General features: G+C 43.0%; 1 protein-coding gene across 2 annotated transcripts in view; it reads right to left on the bottom strand.

The window, feature by feature from the left end:
• The window catches only part of LOC106567451 (neuronal vesicle trafficking-associated protein 2), a 38,761-nt gene extending 16,590 nt beyond the window's left edge, over window positions 1–22,171 (bottom strand). Inside the window, exons 1-3 of one of the 2 annotated variants that reach the window (XM_014136725.3) lie at window positions 21,949–22,171; window positions 21,405–21,571; window positions 11,257–11,373 (exon numbers count right to left, since the gene is read on the bottom strand). In XM_014136725.3, coding sequence (XP_013992200.1) covers window positions 11,257–11,373; window positions 21,405–21,533 — 246 coding nt within the window. In that variant the 5' untranslated portion in view covers window positions 21,534–21,571; window positions 21,949–22,171. Of the gene's footprint in view, window positions 1–11,256; window positions 11,374–21,404; window positions 21,572–21,937 lie in introns of both variants that reach the window. The other variant, XM_014136724.3, reaches the window with a different exon arrangement.
• Window positions 22,172–24,136: the final 1,965 nt, after the last annotated feature.

Here is a 24,136-nt window from a genome sequence, read left to right as displayed (position 1 = left end):
CCCAGTTGAAAATCACTGTTCTACAACATTCTATAGTACATACTACACATGATCAAGGGATACTAGAGTGTGTAGTATACTATACAAGGGGAGGGTCTAATCCTGAATGCTGATGGGTTAAAACCGCATTCCAGTCAGTGTTTATTCCACAAGTTACCACCAGCTAAATCTATGACGTTGAAATGCTTATTTACTCTGTTCCATCTGACTGTGCAATCCACTGTCTCATCAGCCCAGCCAGGCAATTTATGAACTTGATCTCCACTATAAAAAAAAATCATCTTTACATTATCTCACATTTCTTTTAGACTAACATTTAGTTTTCAACAGCGGAGATTTGTATAACCTTGCTGTATGTCTCTCCGAAATTTGCAACATTGCTTCAATATTGAAATTCGATCTCCAGCTGTCCCATAGTAATGAATGTGTCGGGAGTCAGGATGAGACCGATAAGCAAGCAGCTTTTCTCAGCCAGTCAAAATCATGAATCGGCATAATTTTTATGGATATACACAAAGAACTATCAATAGAAAACAGGTAAACGAAACAAAGTGCAGCTAGTTTGCAGTTTTTCCAGCTTCAGTTTGAAGTGATTGTGTTAGCTGTGTTGTTGGCTAGCTCCTCTGAACAACAGTGTCCTGACAAATGAGCACATTTTCTGCGCCAGGCGAAATCACACATCATTAGCTCATTGTTATGGATGTATCCAAATAAATGTCACTAGAAAACAGCTTAAACAAACGCAAATGCAGCTACTTTGCTGTTAATCTGGCTGCAATGTTTGATGTAACTGTAAATTAGCCGTAGTTGGCTAGCTAACAAGCCAGGGATAAGAACGTTGCCAGCCAGTATGACAATGGAACATTTAGAACGAAAGACTGGGCCGCGTCACTAGATACAGATTAAAAAGACTGAACGACTGGGTCGCTTCGCTGGCAACCGAACCGATATAACGTACGACCAGTGGAAGGACGAAAAGTATGAATAAATTAATAAAAATAATGTTTTTTATGAAAATATGTCAATCATTATTTGAATATGTTGGTAACCTGTTGTATAAAAAGGTTGACTTCGTCTCGGGCCTAACAATACCCGTGCCAATATATCCTCCAAACACCGGCTTCTCGGGCATTATCACTTAATTATTCTACAGTATACAACACAATTCTGTAGGAAGTACTGTATTATTCTTTTGTAAACTGTAGTATTTTTTCATGTGGTTATTGGCAGATGTGTGCTCCACGCTGGCACTGGGTTAGTTGAGAATAGGATGACCTCTATTTTGCCTGGACTTGCTTGGACTGTAGTGGGGATTACATTGGTGTGCAGTGACAGATGACCCTGTGCCATCAAATTGGCCAATTTGAAGTGCTGGCATTATTTCACTGGGATAGTCAGGGGTCTGGTATCTGAACCGCCTTGACACTGTTTGTTTTGATTTGTATTTTGATTCAATACACACGGTTTCATTTTCTAAAGCTTTTTCCGGCTAGTGGCAAATGCCAAAGTGTATTTGTCCTTATGCCGATTGTGGGCCTACATGAACATTCCCTTAGCACTTAACTCTTCAATGAGGTCAGGGAGGGACGTCATCAAATTAGGTCAAATTTGCCCCGAACATTGCAGCTCTAGTCTAGTTAGTGCAGACAGACATAGGCGAGACATTAGACCATCTGCTCGCCTCTGCTATGCCAGTACTGTTTCTCTCCCTGGATGTTAGTTTATTACTCTGCCCTGCTACTGAGGCTCAAGGTTGATGTTTCTACTGCTGTTGTTGTTGGCGTCATAATCTGACGTCAGTATAATCCATATAGACGGAGGCTCATAATCCCCCGGCAGCAGTGGGATTTATTCCCTGGCTAAACATCCCTGGAGTGCAGCAGGGTGGATGTGTTACGGTGCTACAGTAACAATACAGTCAGAGTGGTACAGTACAGAGAGGGTGTGTTCTTCAGCCGGCCATGGAGGACGTTGAGGAAACAAAAGACAATCCAAACAGATTAAAGAGTCAGACGTGATTGTGTCACTCTCCCTGAGCTGAGCCCACTGCAGATGTCCATACTGTGGATGGGTGGACATCTCAACGACTCCGTAACCCGCCGACAACAACTGCTTGTTTTCATTTTCTCACTCCCTTCTGTCTATCACCCCTAATCTCCTCTCCCCCACATGTTGTTCAGCAGTTCACTGAAACTTCTGTGGCTTTTTGTGTAATAGGTTGCTGTTCAAATCTTGATTTATTGTAGGTTCCGAATGCAGGGGAAAATGGCAGCATATGGCTGCAATGTTTCTTCAGTACCATTTCTGTCACCATCAGACATATGGTTTTGCTATATAAGTGTCAGTTTTATCTTCCCTTTCCTTCCTAACACTTGCCCAGCCTTGTAATTCCAGTCTCCTTCCTGTATGCTGTTAGAATGCCACCCTCACAGCAAGACCACTTTTCCAGCCATATGTTAGAGCGAAAACTCTTACAGTCGCTCCAGGGGGGAGAGATAGTGAGAGGCAGAGAGAAAGCTAGAGAGGTAGAGAATCTGTTCTTCTTCCTCTAGCGCCAGGTGGTGCTGACAGAACAATGGGAAGATAAGTCATAAGTAAATCAATAGGTCCTTGATTGAGGAATATAGGCCCATTGTCTGAGCGTCATATTCTTATTATGCTGAAGCTGATGCTCAATACAGAGCCAGGCATAGAAAATAAGCCGTTTTCTTCTATTGTAAGATAAATAACATGAAGAAAATCATCTTTGTCTGTCATTTTCACGACCAGATAACTGTATCTCTGAGTCTAAGACTTCTTAAAATGGATGGATCTTTGTAAGACTGAGGGAACTACAACTGTCTTTTCTTTCTTGGATGTAATCATCTTAGATTTCCTGCTAATGCTCTTAGGAAATGGTTTCAGAGGAGTGAGCAACATGGCAACCTGCAGGGGAATGCCCACTTGGGCATGGTACTGTAGTAGCTGAGGAAGGGAAGGGAGGAGTGTCGCACAGGAGACGTGCCACGAGAGAATGGATGTCCCGTGCGGGTTGATTATCCTGTGGAGGTAACAATGTCTAGAACAACCACAAAGTACAAACAGATTCGCTCTTGTTGAGATGTCATCTGCCTGTCGAGACAGCTCTAAAACAGCAACGCGTACATCTTCAATGCAACCAAATCAGATATCGGTACAGTACAATCTGTATGATCATTATGATACCTACAGTCAGGTCTATAAATTATTGGCACCCTTGATAAAGATGAGCAAAAAAGGCTGTATACAAAAAAATTATACAAATACTGAGCTATAATGTATGTGTCACAACGTCCACAGAAGGTGGCGCCTCTCCCCGGTCGGGCGGTGCTACTAGCTGCCACCGATCCATGTTTCGGTGTCTTTTGGTTATGTCTGTTTTAGTCTGCACCTGTTCATTGTTTGTCATTAGTGGGGGGTATTTAGTTTGTCTGTTTCGTTTGGGATTGTTGCTTGCCATGTTTTTGTGGTGGGCAGGATTTTTTCATGTATTGTGTTACACCGCGTTTCTTGTTAGGCATTAGGGTTGCCGGGCTGCGCCCCGTCAGTTTGGATTTTGGAGTTGTCCTCCTGCCTTATTGCGGCATTTGCTCTTTGGATTATTAAACGTCTGTTCAACGGACCTGTCTTCTGCGCTTCACTTTACCCCTTTCCTACTATCAAAGGATAACGTGACAGAATGCTCCAAGAAATTATGGAAAATATTATTTTATACTAATATAATTGCTCAGAGAAAGAGATGTTGTTTAACAAGTAAAAAAATCTAAATACTGTAGCACCCTCCCTATGCCAGGATAACGACACTGAGCCTTTTTCTAAATTGTTTTATGAGTTGGAGAACACATGGGAGGGATCTTAGACCATTCCTCCATACAGAATCTTTCCAGATCCTCGATATCCTTCATCTGGTCTTATGGACTGCCCGCTTCAATTCAAACCACAGGTTTTCTATGCGGTTCAACTCTGGAGACTGAGATGGTCATTGCAAATTATCATTTTGTAGATTTGATTAGTGCTTGCGGTTATTGTCTTGTTGGAAGATCCACTTGCGGCCAAGTGTCAGCCTCCTGGCAGAGGCAACCAGGTTTTGGGCTAAAATGTCCGGGTACTTGGTAAAGTTCATGATGCCATTGACCTTAACAAGGGCCCCAGGACGAGTGGAAGCAAAATAGCCCCATAACATTAAAGATCCACCATAATATTTTACCGTAGGTTTGAGTCACTTTTCGGCATGTGCTTCTGTTTTTCAATGCCAAACCCACCACCTGGTGTGCGTGGCCAAAGAGCTCTAATTTCATGTCATCTGACCATAGTACCGCTTCCAATCCAAGGCAGTGCTATGATCAGATGATCAGATGATGTGAAAATAGAGCTCTTTGGCCACACACACCAGTGGTGGGTTTACCGTTGAAAAAAGAGAAGAATATGCAGAAAAGTACCTCATAACTTGCATCTACTGGTCCGGTTCTCCAATGTCATAAAACCTTCGAAGAAAAAAGGGTCAGTGTCGTTATTCTCGCTAGGGGAGGGTGCTAGAGTATTGAAAACGGGTGACAATAACATTTTGACCCCCATATTTTTTCAATTTTTCTGTATCACTTGTTCAACTAAATCTCTTTCTCTATTCTATGAGTATAAAATCATCTAATTTCCCAATTTTCCGAGCATACAATTTAGCTCAGTTTTTGTATTATTTATTATATACAGTCTTTTTTGGTCATCTTTATCAAGGGTGCCAATAATTATGGACCTGTCTGTATGTGTATAATGAGCAACACACAATAACGCTTACACACAAATACCAATAGAATGCCTCTTATCCATTAGAGAAGGGAAGCAGTGTCATGTTCAGTATGACTTCATTTCTCATTATGTTAATGTTTCCCAATTAGGACAGGTCTCTCAGGAGATATAACTTCAAGGGTGTGAAAGAACACACTGCCATGTCTAATAAAGACAGTCCCTGGCTCAAGATTATGAACTTAGGGACACAATCTCCATTTTTATTAGGGATAACACTCGGAAGACTTACTGTAGTGGCGTTCTGCGAATACACGCATGCACAGAGAAGAGGACATGGAGTAAACATCAGAGACCGGCGCTGAGCCCCATCTTCTTTCTGACAGCATGGCACTCACTCAAAGCGAGTGATGGCATTTGTTATTTGCGATTAAATGAGTGGAATCCTGGCCATCTACCTGTTCTGAGTAAACACACCGCTAACGAGGTTCGGAGGTTATGCAAACAAAACAAATTTGATTCGCTAATAAGCAGCATGTCAGAGACATAAAGTTGCTGAGGAGAAAGAGGAGATATTAATGCTGATGTGTTCGGGGCTCGGGAAATCTACCCGACAACACCCCCAAGGCTTGGTAAAGAACAACTATAAACAGTCCTCAAACCTCCTCTTTACATCCCTTAGACATGAATATCTTCGGGTCACTCAGTCTCCAGCGTCTCACACACACACCTCTTATGTGCTAGATGTAGGGAGAGGAGGAGCAGCTTGATGAAGAGAGTTCTACATGGCCCTGTGTGGACCCTGCCTGCCTGGCTGTGTGCTACCTAGTGCCTACTCCACTGAGTCACTGTCAGAGCATCATCGGCGGCACAACAACAACAAGGCTGGTCCTCCTGGGGAGTGGCTCCACCGCCACGGTGCCAAGGGATCCTCAGGCCAGTTGGCCGAAATGTAATGATGTACAGTACAGAGAGAAAGAGAAGAGATCGAGAGAGTAGAGGAGAAAGATGAACAGATATAAACCTAGAGAGATAGAGAGCCCAGCGAGTGTCATAGTGTAATAACTCACAGAGAGAGAATTGGGGGTACGAGAGAGAGAGAGAGAAAGAGAGAGAAAAACAAAACCTGTTCTGTATCTGGAGCCACTAATTGATCCCCAAGCTCACCTTGGCAGGCCAGGCCAGGAATGGAGGCCCCCTGAAGGTAGGTGCCTCGTGGCCCCAAATGCCGTATTCTGATGGAGGAGAGAGCTCTGACAGAGCACAGCAGTCAATGAGAGTCCCACTGTTTTCATCATGGCCTCACAACATGCACAGTGCTTATGGAAAGTGTCAGTCACACTAACCAGAAACAAACCACAGCGTCCCTGACATGGACTGCTTGGATCACAAATAAGATGCCACTTCCTCAATGTGAGCATCTTTCTATTCTCACATCACGACAGATCAAATGTTCCAATCACTTCTGTAAGGGAGTGAAAAACAGATTACAGAACGTAAACCTGGTAGAGTTGACGGATAATTGAACTCATCCTGAAACTTTATACAGAATGTGTAATCATTAGGGACAAAGTTCATTGGATTTAATATTAGCTCTATATTCAGATGTAATGATTGTGAGGTTTTGGAGGCAGCTGAGAGGTGGGATTAATCAGCGTTAGAACAGAGAAAAAGCCATCTGGCTCTATAAATCATCTCAGGCATTGTTCACACAAAAGCCCTTGTCCCCCATGGCACCTCAAATACGCTGTCCTTTTTGAAATGACAAATCACAAAAAGAAATTGCCCCTTTGGCGCACACACTACTAACCGTCTTTTGTTGTTATTTTTGGTCCAATGGAACAGTGAATAGGAGTCTTAAATTAGCATATAGTATTTCCCATCTGTAGCCTGTTTGTATATGTGTGAGTGGCAACAATAGGGAAAGCAATTCATTGTAACACTTTCTCCGCATGCTCAATCTTAGCTATCAAACAATGCCTCCTGTCCACTATCCTCGCCATAACCATTAAAAGTTTAACCTCCCCGTGCAATGCAATGTTGATCCAATCAATGGCCAGCGTTCACCATGAAGGTGTCTCTAATTGGCTACCACTAGGACCTGGCAGTGTTTCCATGGCTCCAGGGTGAGTGGGTCAGAGGGTGACTGTTTGTATTTACTCGCTGGTCTGCAGCCCTCCTACGGCGCAAGTGACAGAATTGTAGAGGACTGGTGGTTGCTGCTGGCCAGAGGCCACAACACAGCTACTGACTGGAGGACTGACTGTATCAAAGGCTGATCCATACTGGCCATTGACATGCCTCAGTTGTGTGGCAGAGCTAAGGAAAGAAGGTTAAAGTAAATATGCTCGTTGGGGATGCTGTGAGCTCGTGCATTAATTATTGTCAGTCTGAAGGGCTGTCTGAATACAGGGAGAGTAGCCTCTGTTACGTTCCCCAGTTTCTGTGTTGTTGTGGGTTTGTGTATATGTATGTGCGTATTTCAGGAAATGTCTTCCTGGATTCCAAAGCAGTTGATTGGTCGGCCCATCACTAATTGGAGCTCTGACCCCACCCTCTCGTCAGGGGATACAGCTGTCTGCAATTACCGACTCCTTCTGCAGCTTGAAAAGCCAGTGTTCCTTTGTTAGGAGAGAGAGCTTCTTTGTATGTCCTTTGTTGGTCTGGTACAGTTGTTGAAAGTGTTTTGTAGCTGTGCCTGTAGAGGTATGGGTATACCATAGTACCTAGTGTTTTTGGTTTATTCAAATTGTTCACCAAGTTTGGTGAATTAATTTGTTCCCGGGGAAGGCACCTTGGGAGTGTTTAGGCAAGAGGACTGCTAGCATATACCTGTAGTATTTACTATGTTTATGCACACTAGGTAAGACCTGGGCGGACCACCCCCTGTATTTTGGTTAGCGCGCCAAGTGGTGCTAAGAATAGGTAACCAGCGGGTAGGTAGGAGAGGGGGAAGTTTAACTTTTACTTTCTTTGCTTTGGTTCCGTCCAGCCCCTTTTCCCCACCTTACCGTGTGAAGGAAGAATAAATTCCCTGTAAACGGTAATATTCTCTGTCATCCTTACCCGCACCTACAATCACATACCTTTTTTCACTCCCCGGGAAGTTGAGCAGGGTGTTGCGTTCTCTCCTCCAAGAGGTGTACATAACAGCCTCTACATGGAAATTATACGTTTCTTTTGTAACATATTTAGAGTTTCACAGAGAACCCATGTAAATCAATGTGATGCCTCACAATCCAAAACACACACTCACTGGCCACGTTGAGTTACGTGGCCGTGACTTGCTATATAAAGCAGGCAGACAAACATCAAGGCATTCAGTTACTGTTCGATTGAAAGTTAGAATGGACCAAACGAGTGACGTATGCGACTTTGAGCGTGGTATAATCGTCAGGCGTGCCGGATCCAGTAACTCAGGGTTTTTCACGCACGACAGTGTCTAGGGTTTACCAAGAACGGTGCGACAAACAAAAAACATCCAGTCAGCAGCAGTCCTGTGGGCGGAAACAGCTCGTTGATGAAAGAAGAGAACGGCAAGAATTGTGCAAGCTGAAAGGCAGGCCACAAACAGACAAATAACAGAGCAGTACAACAGTGTTGTGCAGAACGGCACCTCGGAACGCACAAATCGTCAATCTTTTCATGGATAGGATACTGCAGCAGACGACCACACCAGGTTCCACTCCCATCAGCTAAAAACAAGAAGCAGCTCCAGTGGACATGCGATCACCAACACTGGACAACTGAGGAGTGGGAAAACATTGCCTGGTCCGACGAATCCCTGTTCCTGTTGCATCATGCGGATGGCAGAGTCAGGATTTGGAGTCAGCAGCATGAGTCCATGGACCCATTCTGTCAGGTGTCAACATTCCAGGCTGGTGGTGGTGGTGTAAGGGTGTGGGGAATGTTTTCCTGGTACACGTTAGGTCTCTTGATACCAATTGAGCAACGAGCGTTTCCAAACCCTTGTAGAACCCATGCCAAATAATTCAGGCTGTTCTGGAGGCAAAGGAGTGTACGACCCGGTACTAGATGAGTGTACCTAATAAACTGGCCAGGTGAGTGTACGTTGTCTCTTAATAAAGAGAACACCCACACCTGCACAAACAGTTTGTAAAAATTGTGCTGCTTCGCATTGTATCCCGACTCTCTACTCCATCTCTCTGTGTCCACTGATGAAATGGCAGACAAAAAAGCGTCAGTGGTCTAAACTAGCAGTATTGTTGAATATGTGGAGATTTCTCTGCAAGCCGAGACACCCAGCCGGCGCCTGTCCTTCATTCTCAATCTGCAGCCTGCCTGCTTCTCTAGAGGACGAGTCCCTTGACAGAGAGAGAGGCATCTCAGCTCAGATCTCTGCAGTTTCACGTCATTTTCTCTCTCCTCATGTGCGCATGGGGAGAGCCTAGCTATTGTTACAGATGAACCAGTTTTCCTTTGTGTGTGTGTGTGTGTGTGTGTGTGTGTGTGTGTGCGCGCGCGCGCGCACGCACATGTGTGCGTGCCTAACAAAAATGACTAGCACAAAATAATCACACACTGAACATTCTGTATGGCAGCATTACTCATCCAAATGTGTAGGTCACACGCTGTTTGTAGAACATCCATGACCTCCAGCCTGTTAGAACACTAATACTTCGGTGGAGTGGAGCATTACTTGCGACAGGCCTTTTTATCCTCAGATTTAGATTTCCTCAGAAGATAATTTATAGGATAATTGCTTTGGATGAGTCTCTCTGGTTGTATGGTGTGGGCAGGACTCTGGATGTGGCTGCTGCTGTGTGCTCTACTTGGCAGGTTGTGTGTGTGTGTCAAACATCCTGCCTGGAAAGAAAAGAGAGAGCCATAACCTGCCCTCCGAGCCCCAGCAGCCAGCTTAAACCCCGTCCACCTATCCACCCACTCATCCATCCATCCCTCAATCCGCCTCCCCACTTTAATTGAGTCCTTCTAATTCCCCCTTTTATTTCGACATGATATGTTAATATGTTCCGCTTTGCTGCATCAGATACCAAGAGACCTCCGTCTTCTTTTGTTTTGTGTGTTTAATGAGGGAGAACGTTCCTCCCCTGTTTCCCGGATAAAGTAACTATGGGGAATTTGGCCGCGCTCAACAGGGAGCAATCGCACGGAGAACTTCATCCATCAACACAATGTGCACCGCTTTGGAGAGGGGATGTGCGAGCTTTCTACACAGATCCGTCTCTCTCTCCTCAGTCAGCACTGGGCAGGGTCCATCAGTCACGCAAGGCAGGAAGCCCCCCCAAAAGTCCCTACAGCACACAAATCAGACTGAGTTATAAAAAAAAAGTCTCTCATTTGAATTCCCTTCCACCCAACAGAAGTTGATAGCTCACTGCGCCTTGCAGTCTGCAAGTCTTGTTTCCGGGTCATACGTCTCCGTCTCATCTGCCGGTGTGGGTGGGAAGGCCAGGCATGGTCGATCAAGCCTCTCCACTCTGCCACGTAGGGAGCAAGGCAGAAGATATCCGCCTCTCAGTCAGTCACAACCCCACTCAGACAAGCTTCACAGTCTCTGTTTGTGTTGAATATCTAATTCTCTCTCCTCTCTGCTGGCTCCTCAAATGACCTTTAACGGGCAAAGCCAAACTTCCCCTCTCTCTGCGCTCTTTCCTCCATCTCACATTAATTATAGTCAGACACTCTGCAGAACCCTCTCTTCCATCAAAATGTAACAGTACCAAATGGTTATGGCCCTCACTCTCATCGACTGTATAAGGAATTGCAGCTCTTTGATTTGAGGTGTGGAGGGGACAATGACCAATGCTATTGACACTCATCAAAGCAGAGGGTGTGTTAATTATGGATGAGGTCAATCCATTTCACTCTATGCTCTGGGTCTCCGCTCACTGTTCGAGACAGAGATGCTCTGGGTAAGATAGTAGTGCATCTTGGTTTGAATATCATCCTGGATATCTAATTTGTATGTAAATAATGTGATAACTTCAGACGATACAGCCAGAATTTACTCAGGTGCTGTGGATCGCACACTGTAATATTCATACAGGCGTTCAGTACAAGCTTGCTAGCTCAAGTATTAGAGATTCTCATGAGTTTATGCATGAGTTCTGGCTACCATGACAACCAAATTACCATTCTGTTTCCCGTAGAGCACCTAAGAAATTAAACTAACATCCGGATCCAATGAAGTTGATGCTTTCCCAAAGATAACTCCTCATCAGGAACGATGGTTATGTGCTTAGGACCAGAATTATAATACTGAAAACGCTAGCCGCAACCAGGGGGGGCTGGTGGGAGGAGATATAGGAGGATGGGCTCATTGTAATGGCTGGAATGGAATTCATGGAACTGAGTCAAACGTGGTTTCCATATGGTTGATGTGTTGGATGCCGTTCCATGATATAGCTCCTCCCACCAGCTTCCTCCGGCAGCAACATAGCTGTTTAGCACATCTTGGCGCTGAGGGAATAGTTGGTATGTCTCAGTGAATTAAGAAATAAACTTTCCTAATACCTTGATTCTCTCTGATACTCCATCAGTGAAGCTGATGGTGAACTCCTCCACCTTGGGCACCTTCAGCTTGGTTTTCTTCTGGTCCGTTTGGTACTCAGTCCGTGTCTTCACCACCACCTGCAGGGAGAGGACAAACAATACACAGTCAGTCGGTTACAGTGACACAGCACATTATCACTAATGGGTTAGCTGGACTTCAGTTAGACAGAGCCATAAGCCATCATACCACAAAAGTCTTACTGTTACGTCGTCACTGTGTTATATATAAAAGGGCAAAGGCAGAGGGAAAAACTCAAACCTCTGCCAAGCAACTGTCAGGGGGTGGCTATTTTAGGCACTGTCCCGTATGATGCCCGCCAATCAGAACCAATCAACTCTCTTTTAACATGATGTAGAAGAACAGAGAGCTGGGTAAGCAGGGGTCTGTCCTAGTAATGTCACTCTGCTATTCTTCACTGAAATTGGCTCAGAATTGCAGTCAAAATACAGAGGGGGAGAGAGAGAGATACAAATGTACAAGTGTGAGCCTCATTTAGCTGCTTGTATGAACATCACACCCAAGGTGTCGGCAGAAAGTACTATGCGGTAAATGACAGATGAATTCAGCAGTTTGTACTGCTGGTTCCTTATCACTTCTACAGGCCACTGTACTGTTTCTCTCAGCTATTAGACACTATTCACCTGAACCTCTCTAACTTGACAAATCACAAGAACTAAATGAAGCTAGCACTTCCAGTAATGATGGATCAAGGAATACATTTCCAAAATAATTACACCTTCCAGAAACCCCTGGTACCTCCTCTCTCCACCTCACAATCTGGAATAAATGGCATTATATTATCCTGAAGTCTCCAAGAAGAGACTCGGCTACTGCAATTACAGCCTCTCTGACTCCCTCCCGATCACTTTGACATTTAATTTTCCCCCTGAATTACCAGGCTGTCTGCACCCATTTTTCTCCCCATGCTGCCCTTTATTATTTGAGAGACCCTGTTATCATTACCACTGTCATTTCATTTCTCATTCATAGATAAAAGCAATGTGTAGGCTACCCTTGGGTGAGTACCTGCAGTTTCCCAGGTAGGTAATTCTAGTCAATGGAAGTACTAGGAGCTTCTCCTGAGTCATATAATCAAAGGGACTGTATTTGCATTATGATATACACGGATCCAAATGGCTAATAATAAAGGATGGGCACGGTTATTCAAATATTCAAACGGACGTTAGTATTTCAATACTTGCAAGAGTATCCATTTAAAAAAAAAAAAAATAATCATAGGCCTATTTTAACAATGAAAAGGCTGTGTCTCAATTAAAGAAAATGTTCTATGTCACATTGCTACACACAATAAAACAACAAACTTTTGAATATAGTTCTTATGACGTGGGCCCCATAAAAAGACAAGAGCTGTGTTCGAATACCCATACTAACACATTGTATACTACATACATAATGAATATATACTACCTTCTATATACTATTAGTTCATTTTAGTATACTGTAAACGAAAGGTATCCCTTTCAGTTGAGCGTACTAGCACTTCACCTGTCTACCGGAAGTTGATGCTGATGCTATTCTACAATGTATAAAATAGTAAAAAATAAAGAAAAACCCTTGTATGAGTAGGTGTTCTAAAACTTTTGACCAGTAGTGTATAAATATTTTTTGGGGGGGCTTGCCTGTTTTGCATGTTATTTTGGCATTAATGTCTGTCACATATCAGTTTACAAACAATGTAAAATAAGTAGATACAGTTGAAGTGGGAAGTTTACATACACCTTAGCCAAATACATTTAAACTCAGTTTTTCACACTTCCTGACATTTAATCCTGGTAAAAATTCCCTGTTTTAGGTCAGTTAGGATCACCACTTTATTTTAAGAATGTGAAATGTCAGAATAATAGTAGAGAGAATGATTTATTTCAGCTTTTTTCTTTCATTTCTTTCTTTCAGGCCTCCTTGCTCACACATGCTTTTTCAGTTCTGCCCACAAATGTTCTATAGGATTGAGGTCAGGGCTTTGTGATGGCCACTCCAATACCTTGACTTTGTTGTCCTTAAGCCATTTTGCCACAACTTTGGAAGTATGGTTGGGGTCATTGTCCATTTGGAAGACCCATTTGCGACTAAGCTTTAACTTCCTGACTGATGCCTTGAGATGTTGCTTCAATATATCCACATAATTTTCCTCCCTCATGGTGCCATCTATTTTGTGAAGTGCACCAGTCCCTCCTGCAGCAAACCACCACCACAACATGATACTGCCAAGGTAAGCCTTGAAATACATCCACAAATACACCTCCAATTGACTCAAAAGATGTCAATTAGCCTATCAGAAGCTTCTAAAGCTATGACATCATTTTCTGGAATTTTCCAAGCTGTTTAAAGGCACAGTCAACTTAGCGTATGTAAACTTCTGACCCAATGGAATTGTCATACAGTGAATTATAAGTGAAATAATCTGTCTGTAAACAGTTGTTGGAAAAATTACTTGTGGAGTGGTTGAAAAACGAGTTAACTCAACTGTATCATTGAGTTAACAAAGCCACATTCAAACATGGTCTCTTTTTTGTTTTCTTTAGTAAGGCAGCTCCAAAATACAGGTGTTTCAGCCTAGATCAGTGCTTTCTGTGGTGGTGGGGCAAGCCAGCAGAAAATACGGAGTGTTGCGCCATGATTGGCTCAGTGTTCTGTCACTCATAGGGATACTACGTCACCACCAAATCTAAGGGGAGACATTGAAAATTCGCGCCCCTTGGGTGCTGCCATAGAGTTATATTAGAAGAGCCAATCCAAGAACGCTCAGGGTCATTGGCCACAGATAAAATGGCGTTAAATCACGTTATATGTACAGTAGCTTTGATTGAGCTGATCATGTCAACATCATACTTTCAAAATCTTAGCTAGCAGTCATCATCATGAATCAAGTCGACAATCTACTGGCAAATCCTTTTTAATCTTGTCATATGAAGAGAAATGATGAAGAGAAATTATAGATAAAACGTATCGGTGCTCATCGGCCATGGGACATAAACATTACACAACGAGTTGGAAATCGCAAATTCAACAATGAGTGATTTGGAAGGAATCAGTGACAGTGGCTGTGTGGTCCCAAATCTGGGATTAAGGGGCTCTTTTTCAAGTTTAAAATGATTAACATTCAACATTGGCCATGCTGTCAATGAGGCATGATTTGTGCCACACTCAAAACAACTTTTAACTCGGAACTGCGAAAACTTGACTTCAGTGAGTTCAAGACAACTGGGACGTCGGAAATAAACAAACTCCGACCCGGAAAATACGTTTTGAACGATCATCCAACTCAGAATTGTAAATCCGGCCTCTTTCTAGAGCTACGGCCTGAAGATCAATGACATCATTATTCAACCTTGTTTTTTTCAGAGTTCCCAGTTGTTTTGAAAGCCCCATAAATCCAGAGAATGCCGGACTTTGATGACAAAATTTGCCCACGAAGGTCCGCTGCACCACCTTCCTGTTCAAGTGAGCACACACAGCACAAGGGGAGTTAAAAAATGTATTGTATGCTGCTGCATAAATGATGTAATATGCCAGGGGGATATGTATACTTTAGCTATGAAAGTAATACTAAGTTTATGTTGTGTAGTAAGATGTTAGTAGCCCATGTGCCTCACCCTAATAATTTGGTCTATTTACCCCTCTTAATTTCGCCTACGGTTCTGACTTGGTGGTGCATGTACCCTATAACCTGTTTTAGAGAAATTTAATTATCAAAGATTTTAAGACCTTTCATTGTCTGCTTATATGCGCCCTTTATTTATCCTACGGTTCTGACTTGGTGTACATTTGGTGTACAGGGTGAACACTGTAAGAATGGCCCATGTTCTGAATTCTGTCGCTGTACATTTCAAAGCTGCTAAACAAATAGTTATATTGACTACGTCCATCCTAGCTCGCTCATTAATGTCTTAATTGAAATTACAGATTGCCTCTTATCCGCTTGTCGTCCCCTTATGCCAAAGTTTGTACATCTCAATTGTCATTAGAAACCACATTTTCTTAAGTCAGCCATGTTTTTTTAAAAGGCAGTATATGAGGCTGAATTAACTGTTTCGCTGCCAGACAAGGCTCTGCTGATAGCCAGATGTAGCAGTGGTAAGATGTTTGGACTGCTGTTGGGACAGTTTTATGTAGGCCCTAACAGTTTGTGGGCACCGTTTGTCACCGTTATAGTGCAATTAATGCATTGTTTAGTGTTGTGTTGTGTAGTAGCTTTGCTGGCATGCATCCCACTTTTATTTTTAAACATTTGCCCCACCAATATTTACATGTTAAAATCACCACTGGTTACAGCCCTATTCTAAATCTACACACAACAGCCCATAATGACAAAGCAAAAAACATGTTCAGAGCTTTTTTCCCCCATTGTTTTATTAATAAAGAAATAACTTATTTACATAAGTATTCAGACCCTTTGCTATGAGACTCAAAATTGAGCTCAGGTGCATCCTGTTTCCATTGATCATCCTTTAGATGTACAACAAATGATTGGACATGATTTGGAAAGGCACACACTTGTCTATATACGGTCCCACAGTTGACAGTGCATTTCAGAACAAAAACCAAGCCATGAGGTCGAAGGAATTGTCCATAGAGCTCCGAGACAGGATTGTGTTGAGTCACAGATCTGGGGAAGGGTACCAAAAAATGTCTGCAGCATTGAAGGTTCCCAAGAACACAGTGGCCTTCATCATTCTTAAATAGAAGAAGTTTGGAACTACCAAGACTCTTCCTAGAGCTGGCTGCCCAGTCAAACTGAGTATTCGGGGGAGATCACTCTGACAGAGATTCATGGTTCCTCTGTGGAGATGGGATAACCTTCCAGAAGGACAACCATCTCTGCAGCACTCCACCAAGCAGGCATTTATGGTAGAGTGGCCAGACAGAAGCCACTCCTCAGTAAAAGGCACATGACAGCCCGCTTGGAGTTTGCCAAAAGGCACCTAAAGGACTCTCAGACCATGAGAAACCATGATTGAACTCTTTGGCCTTAATGCCAAGCTTCACGTTTGGGGGAAACCTGGCACCATCTCTACGGTGAAGCATGGTGGTGGCAGCATCATGCTGTGTGGATGTCTTTCAGAGGGAGGGACTGGGAGACTAGTCAGGATTGAGGCAAAGACTAACAGAGCGAAGCACAGAGAGATCCTTGATGAAAACCTGCTCCAGAGCGCTCAGGACCTCAGACTGGGGTGAAGGTTCACTTTCCAACAGGACAACGACCCTAAGCACACAGCCAAGACAACACAGCGGTGGCCTCGGGACAAGTCTCTGAATGTCCTTGAGTGGCCCAACCAGAGTCCGGACTTGAACCCGATCGAACATCTCTGGAGAGACCTGAAAATAGCTATGCAGCAATGTTCCCCATCCAACCTGACAGAGCTTGAGAGAATCTGTAGAGAAGACACATGTCTGAAAATGTGGCCACAATCATAATGTGGACAAGTTCAGGACACAGGACACATTAGAAATACAGGTGTGTCAAGCTTGTACAGTACCGTCATACCCAAGAAGTCTCAAGGCTGTAATCGATGCCAAAGGTGCTTCAACAAAGAACTGAATAAAGGGTCTGAATACTTATGTAAATGTATTTTCTGTTTTTCTTTTCTTTTTAATACATTGCTTTGCCATAATGGGGTATTGTGTGTAGATTGGTGAGGAGAAAAAAACTACTTCATCAATTTTAGAATAAGGCTGTAACCTAACAAATTGTGGAAAACGTCAAGGGGTCTGATTACTTCCAGAAGACACTGTAGGTAGGGATAAAGTGACTAAGCAACAGGATAGATCATAAACAGTAGCAGAAGCGTATGTGATGTGTCAAAAAAGTTAGTGCAAAAAAGGTCAATGCAGATAGTTAACCAATAGCTGCCCGGACTATGTAACAAACTATTTAGCAGTCTTATGGCTTGGGGGTAGAAGCTGTTCAGGGTCCTGTTGGTTCCAGACTTGGTTCAACGGTACCGCTTGCCATGCGTTAGCAGAGAGAATAGTCTATGACTTGGGTGGCTGGGTCATCCCCTGATACCGCCTGGTATAGAGGTCCTGGATGGCAGGGAGCTTGGCCCCAGTGATGTCCAGACACAATGCCTGCCTGACTACCTCCGGAGGTGGGCAGGAATATCTGATCATAATCAGATCCCAATGTATCTTTTGATTGTCTACACTTGTCTAAAAATGTTGGCACAATCAGAATGTGGATAAGATCATGACAAAGGTAGCATGTTAGAACCAGGTATAAAAAGGAGCTAGTGAGGTCTACTCTTCATATATTCAAAGATGACAAACCAAGTAGCCTATTCAAACCATCTGATTTCCTTGTGTTTCTTGAGCCATGTAATTTGCCCTGTTCAGCAAACACAGGACCACTGTAAAACACGTCATGAAATGAGCCTTAACTGTACTGTTTCAAATGTCAATAATTCCGCATTAAAAAACAAACTCTTTGGTATTTTCCAAGGCTGTATGCCCAATAGTCTTTACATTTTTTCTATTTATTCAACCACCTTGGGGAAATCTACTGGCATGGCACCTAGTCCACATCAACAACTCCATCTCCAAACAACCACAAAATATGTACTTATCTGACCCCCTGCATGGTATATCTTTAAAAAAAAACATTTAGAGGCGTGTATCAACCCATTGATGTGATGAGTCAAAAAAGTTAGTGCAAAAAAGGTCAATGCAGATAGTTAACCAATAGCTGCCCGGACTATGTAACAAACTGTTTAGCAGTCTTATGGCTTGGGGGTAGAAGCTGTTCAGGGTCCTGTTGGTTCCAGACTTGGTGCAACGGTACCGCTTGCCATGCGTTAGCAGAGAGAATAGTCTATGACTTGGGTGGCTGGGTCATCCCCTGATACCGCCTGGTATAGAGGTCCTGGATGGCACGGAGCTCGGCCCTAGTGATGTACTGGGCCGTATGCACTACCCTCTGTAGCGTCTTGCAGTCAGATGCCAAGCAGTTGCCATACCAAGCGGTGATGCAGCCAGTCAAGATGCTCTCAATGGTGCAATACCTTTAGGGATACGGCTTGGTCAAAGTAGTGCACCAAATAAGGAATAGCCTGCCATTTTGGACCTATCCCATGAATTCCTGTCTGAATAATGCACATGAATCACTGCATCACTGCTACCAGGAGTAATGAGGTGAAATGGAAACTCCAAAGGAAGAATACCAAGATACAAAGCACCCAAATATGCTCTTTACATATGCCATATTCTTTTTGATGTTTTGATGTGTTCACTTTGCTAAAAAGCACTGCAGTTATATATTGACAAATTTATACTGTACAGAGTAACAACATGGCATCCCTCATCCAACAGATCTCTGGGCCAAGTGATAAGTCATCCAGTTCACTTTGGCAAACAGCAGCTTGTTCTTGAAAGAAGTGCAATAAAAGGCCCGGCCTGGAGCCTGAATTCGTAAGAAAATGATTTATTCAAAGTGCTGCATGTACCACGCTCCACTACACTCCGCAGGTCAACTATTTCTAGTCAAGCTCTGCTAGTTTCCCTGAAATCAGTGTCCATCTAATCCAGATATTGGTGCCCCTTTTGGCGCATCCCCGGCCGTCCAGATGGGATCAAGGCTAATTCCTCCCCAATCCCTCAGCACTGGCCTACTGAGGATTGTGTTTATCAGGCACGTTTGTCTCACTGCTGCCCTGTAGCCCTGTGTAGCCCTGGTCCCACAGCCAGCAGTGGTTAGAAGGATAAAAACATCTGTAGCTCACTGACAACTCCTCCCACACAGGATGACAGAATAGACTTAAACCCACAGTGTTATTTCTGAAGGTACAATGTATAAATACCCTCTATACCAGGCCTCTCTCTCTAATATTCGGAGGGGGAGTAATGGTTAACTTTCCTTCTCATCTATTTCAAACATCTTCATACATTCATCTGAGAAGCGTTTAAAGGTAACACAGAGACATTATTTTCATACATCCAATAACCTCTGAGAAAACATGGTACCGTAGCATCACCTCGGGCTTGGGAGGCTTTTTACATGAGGGTTGCAAATAGAATCTGCGTAAAGCAGAATGTGAACTGTTCCCACAGCCGTATCTGTAGCCCAACGAAACCACACTGTGCCCACTCTACTCACACCACTGCTCCCAGAGCTCTGAGAGCCTGCATGGACCACCTCTCAATCTCTGACAGGGATTGAACTTGGATACAAGAACGACCGTTCTTTGAGTGGAATCTGGAGACTGTTGCCTAATTTATACCTGGTTCTAATGTGTCCTGATCTTGTTCATATTATGATTGTGGCCACATTATCAGACACGCGTCTAAACATTGTATGTTTGCCATCTTATCCGCTCCACTGTGTCCACATCCCTCCCTGTATGCAAGTTATTTGACATTCCTTCATCATATTTATTTTGACACATATTGATGCCATAAGTCGATGGGTCCCACCTGTCAATGATTTTAGAGGGTGGAATAATGATGATTAAAATGGTTTTACTGTCCAGATCCATCTACATTTGTAAGATATCCAGAGACAATGCCTGCCTGACTACCTCCGGAGGTGGGCAGCAAGATCTGATCACAATGTATCTTTTGATTGTCTACACCTGTCTAAAAATTTGGTGCAGCATGTAGCCTAGTGGTTAGAGCGTTGGACTTCTAACTGAAAGGTTGCAAGATCAAATCCCGAACTGACAAGGTAAAAATCTGTCATTCTGCCCCTGAACAAGGCAGTTAACCCACTGTTTCTAGGCTGTCATTGTAAAATAAGAATTTGTTCTTAACTGACTTGCCTAGTTAAATAAAGGTAAATAAAAAATGATTATAAAAAAACATTGACACAATCAGAATGTGGATAAGATCAGGACAAAGGTAGCATATTAGAACCAGGTATAAAAGGAGCTAGTGAGGTCTACTCTTCATATATTCAAAGATGACAAACCAAGTAGCCTATTCAAACCATCTGATTTCCTTGTGTTTCTTGAGCCATGTAATTTGCCCTGTTCAGCAAACACAGGACCACTGTAAAACACGTCATGAAATGAGCCTTAACTGTACTGTTTCAAATGTCAATAATTCTGCATAAAAAAACAAAATCTTTGGTATTTTCCAAGGCTGTATGCCCAATAGTCTACATTTTTTTTCTATTTATCTAACTACCTTGGGGAAACCTACTGGCATGGCACCTAGTCCACTTCAACAACTCCATCTCCAAACAACCACAAAATATGTACTTATCTGACCCCCTGCATGGTATATCTTTAAAAAAATAACATTTAGAGGTGTGTATCAACCCATTGAAAATTCTGAATGGTGCTCCAATTCCTCCTCGGGCGGGCATGGTTAAGACAGCAGAATCCAAGACGAGGGCTGAAGCACCACTCTGCAAAAGTGTCAGGGTTCTTCCCCTAATGCTTACTACAGAGTGACGGGTTCAGCCTGCATGGGGCCATGGGTTCTTCTGTGCTGCTGATCAAATACGCCTTATGATAAGCTGGGAGCTGACAAATAAATCACAGAGGAGCATCATTTCAGCATATCAGCAGTCACTCCTGAAGTAAAACATGCATGAAATGACTTCAGCAGGTACTGTAGGCCTTGTGATAACACAACAAAGGAGCTGTCCTTCACTCCTATGGAAATTCAAAAAAAAAAATTTAAAAGTACTTTGATCATATGGAGCTGTTTTGATTGAAAATCACTTCAAAGTAAGATTAAATGATGTGCATTATTAAACAATTACAAATATCATCACTCATATCAATCATATTAACACATTCAGTTCAGTGAGGCAGCACGGGAACTGTACTAATAGAAACTGTTATATGGCTTTAGTCAATTCATTAATCATTCTGTGTAATAAGATGCAGCAGTCTGGTTCAGAAATAAAACCGCTTGTCAAAGTAAATTAGAGATGACACGTTTGCTGGTTTCCCAGAATGGATGATGTGCATCCCAGTTATAAACCAAAAACGGCTTCTTTAATCTGCGCTTTAAACAAAGGAGGCAACAGGGCAATTGAGATGACAAGGAGATGGGTTTGCTGTTTTATTCGGTTATGGCTTTGGCCATCAATCAAGGAGTGTGTGTGAATCAGAGGAAATCTCAGCAGACAGACAGTCCATTTTACCTTGTCTGGGGCTCCATACTGGAGATTTCCGACATCCAGAGGGGTGATGAGCGGCACGTTTTGGAAGCCATCCTCCACGCTGACCGGTTTAGCGCCTTTGTCTTGTAGATTACTCCCCAGTTTAACCATCTTTACCAATAGAAAATAGTGCTCTTCTCAAGCAGATGCTGTAAATATGACAGACACTGTTAGTTAATTGTACATGTCTCATTTATCAAACAACAAAACATCTCCTGAGCAGAGGGTTCTTTAAACATTAAATTACATACATTGGATTTAAACTTTAACTTCATAATAATACTTTTTTACAGTCTAATAAAACGCTCTGAAACCCCGTTTTAATTTCCTAAATATTGGATCAATTAAATATTGTGGGTAAAAAAAAAGCCATAGAGCAGGCGTCAAAATAAATCCTATGTTCGTTCATAGGCTAACTGTGCATAGGGATGCATCTGCAGTAGCCTAGCTTAGACTACTTCGCCATTCTTATCGGCCAAATGCAAAAGATCTCAAACAAAAAAACATCTACTTACGATGGACGCACTTGTATAAGTCCTTTTCGGTTTCTTCGTCTGCTGTTTTGTTATATCAAAGACGGGATGCAAGGAGCAGATGCATGCAGGCAGACCGGGCGGAGTTGCAATCAAAGCTCAGCGATGCTGATGCAGGAAACTAGACAGCCCGATCGCTGCAGAGACTAGCGGGCTCCGTAGGCAACCCAGAACCCAATTCCAAACACTGCCTCCTCACCTTATGCTTGCATCTGGCGCCGCTAGGGGGATTTTTGAATGAAATCGCACAATTATTATGCCTGACTTGAAGAAAAAAAAAACACAAACCGCATTCAGATGTATTTTTTTTAGTCTTTATCGCCATCTAGAGACTTAAAGTTAGAACTATGACGTGCCTGTACCTCTCCCTCTGCGTGATAGTCTATCTAGTGGAGGCTATATAGGCTAGGTAAAGAAGGACTGAAGTGCAAGAACGTAAAAAGGGACATTTATTGCACTTCAAAGTCCACATTTGACAGATGTTTTGAGACATCAAAAGTAATTTAATGTCAAGATAGGTCCACGTCCCAAGCCATCTGTTTTGTATATCCAGCTATAGCCCCTATGCCACAATTAATGGAAAAGATAATCCGATGAGAAAGGCAATGATCTGTCCATCATCAAAAATGAATCTAGTGCATTGAAAGTGTTAGCTTATGTTTTATCTGTCTGTATGTACGTTATATTAAAGGGCTGTATTGTCCACCTGTTTAATCTGGCCATCAATACCAAAATCTGTTTCACTAAACACCACAAGAGGGCGCAAATATACAGGAAAACATGCATCCATCCCATCAATCCACTGTATGAACAAGTAAAACGTGGAATTGGGAGGTGGGGTGGGGGAGACCTATGGGCGGGTTAGGGTTAGAGTTAGGGTTAGTGTTAGGTTTGTGCTTAGCATTACAGCTGTAGGTCCATTGCAATACCCTTTCAGGGTTAGGGTTTTCCGTTATTATTACAGCTGTAATGCTAACCTCAAACATAACCCTAACCCTAGCTCCACTTGTCCCTTACCTTGAGAAACAAACTTTTGCCCTCAGAATAGCCTCAATTCGTCAGGGCATGGACTCTACAAGGTGTCCAAACATTCCACAGGGATGCTGGCCCATGTTGACTCCAATACTTCCCACAGTTGTGTCAAGTTGGCTGGATGTCCTTTGGGTGGTGGACCATTCTTGATACATTCAGGAAGCTGTTGAGTGTGAAAACCCCAGCAGCGTTGCAGTTCTTGACACAAACCGGTGCACCTGGCTCCTACTACCATACCCCGTTCACAGGCACTTATATACATTTTTTTACTTGCCCGTTCACTCTCTGAATGGCACACATACACAATCCATGTCTCAATTGTCATTTTTTAACCTGTCTCTTCCCCTTCATCTACTCTGACTGAAGTGGATTTAACTAGTGACATCAATAAGGGATTATAGCTTTCACCTGGATTAATCTAGTCAGTTTATGTCATGGAAACAGCAGGTGTTCTCAATGTTTTGTACACTCAGTGTACTTGTTGTACTGTAGATAAAAATAGTGGCTGCATCCAAGAACCATATATGTGCCTTTTGAAAATAATTAAATAGACTTCATGAATCATTATAAAAAGTGAAAAATATGTATGAAAACAAGTACAATTGAAAACAAGTACAATTAAAAGAGAGAAGGTGCATTTTAATAATGACACTTGATGTGGTGTACAAATCCCCCCCCCCCCCCCCCCCCCATTTATTTTTTGACAATGTCATATTTTTTCTAAACGCACATACATGGTTCCCCTCCAGTCAGTCAACTTCGGGTACAAGTTGAGTAGCACATCGCTTGGAGGATCTACAATCGAGCCTGAGAAGGCCAATAAAATCCACGCCTCGCTGGGAACCTGCCTTCCACAGGTGATAAGCGTGAGGCTCGGTTTAATTCCTTCAATTATTCCTCTCTTCACCTCGGTGTGAACAGGAACGATTCACGCTACTAAAACAAACAATTGGAAAATGAGACTGTCTAAACTGTTGCATAGTGTTAGAGCCTGCTCACCCGCTGGACGTTTTGTGCTGAAGTTTGTACTTGTTCTCATTAGTTTCCTAATCACAAACAATTTGCTAGCGCAATGAGTAAGATGTCTAAGAAAGCAACCGAAACGACAGTGGCTACGCCGGGTTTGTGGTGGAGATCATGACCCCAGTC

This window comes from Salmo salar, chromosome 13 (genome assembly GCF_965601325.2).
Source record: "Salmo salar chromosome 13, fSalSal1, whole genome shotgun sequence".
In the NCBI taxonomy this organism is placed as follows: Eukaryota; Metazoa; Chordata; class Actinopteri; order Salmoniformes; family Salmonidae; genus Salmo; species Salmo salar.
This window is presented reverse-complemented; position numbering and strand designations above follow the sequence as displayed.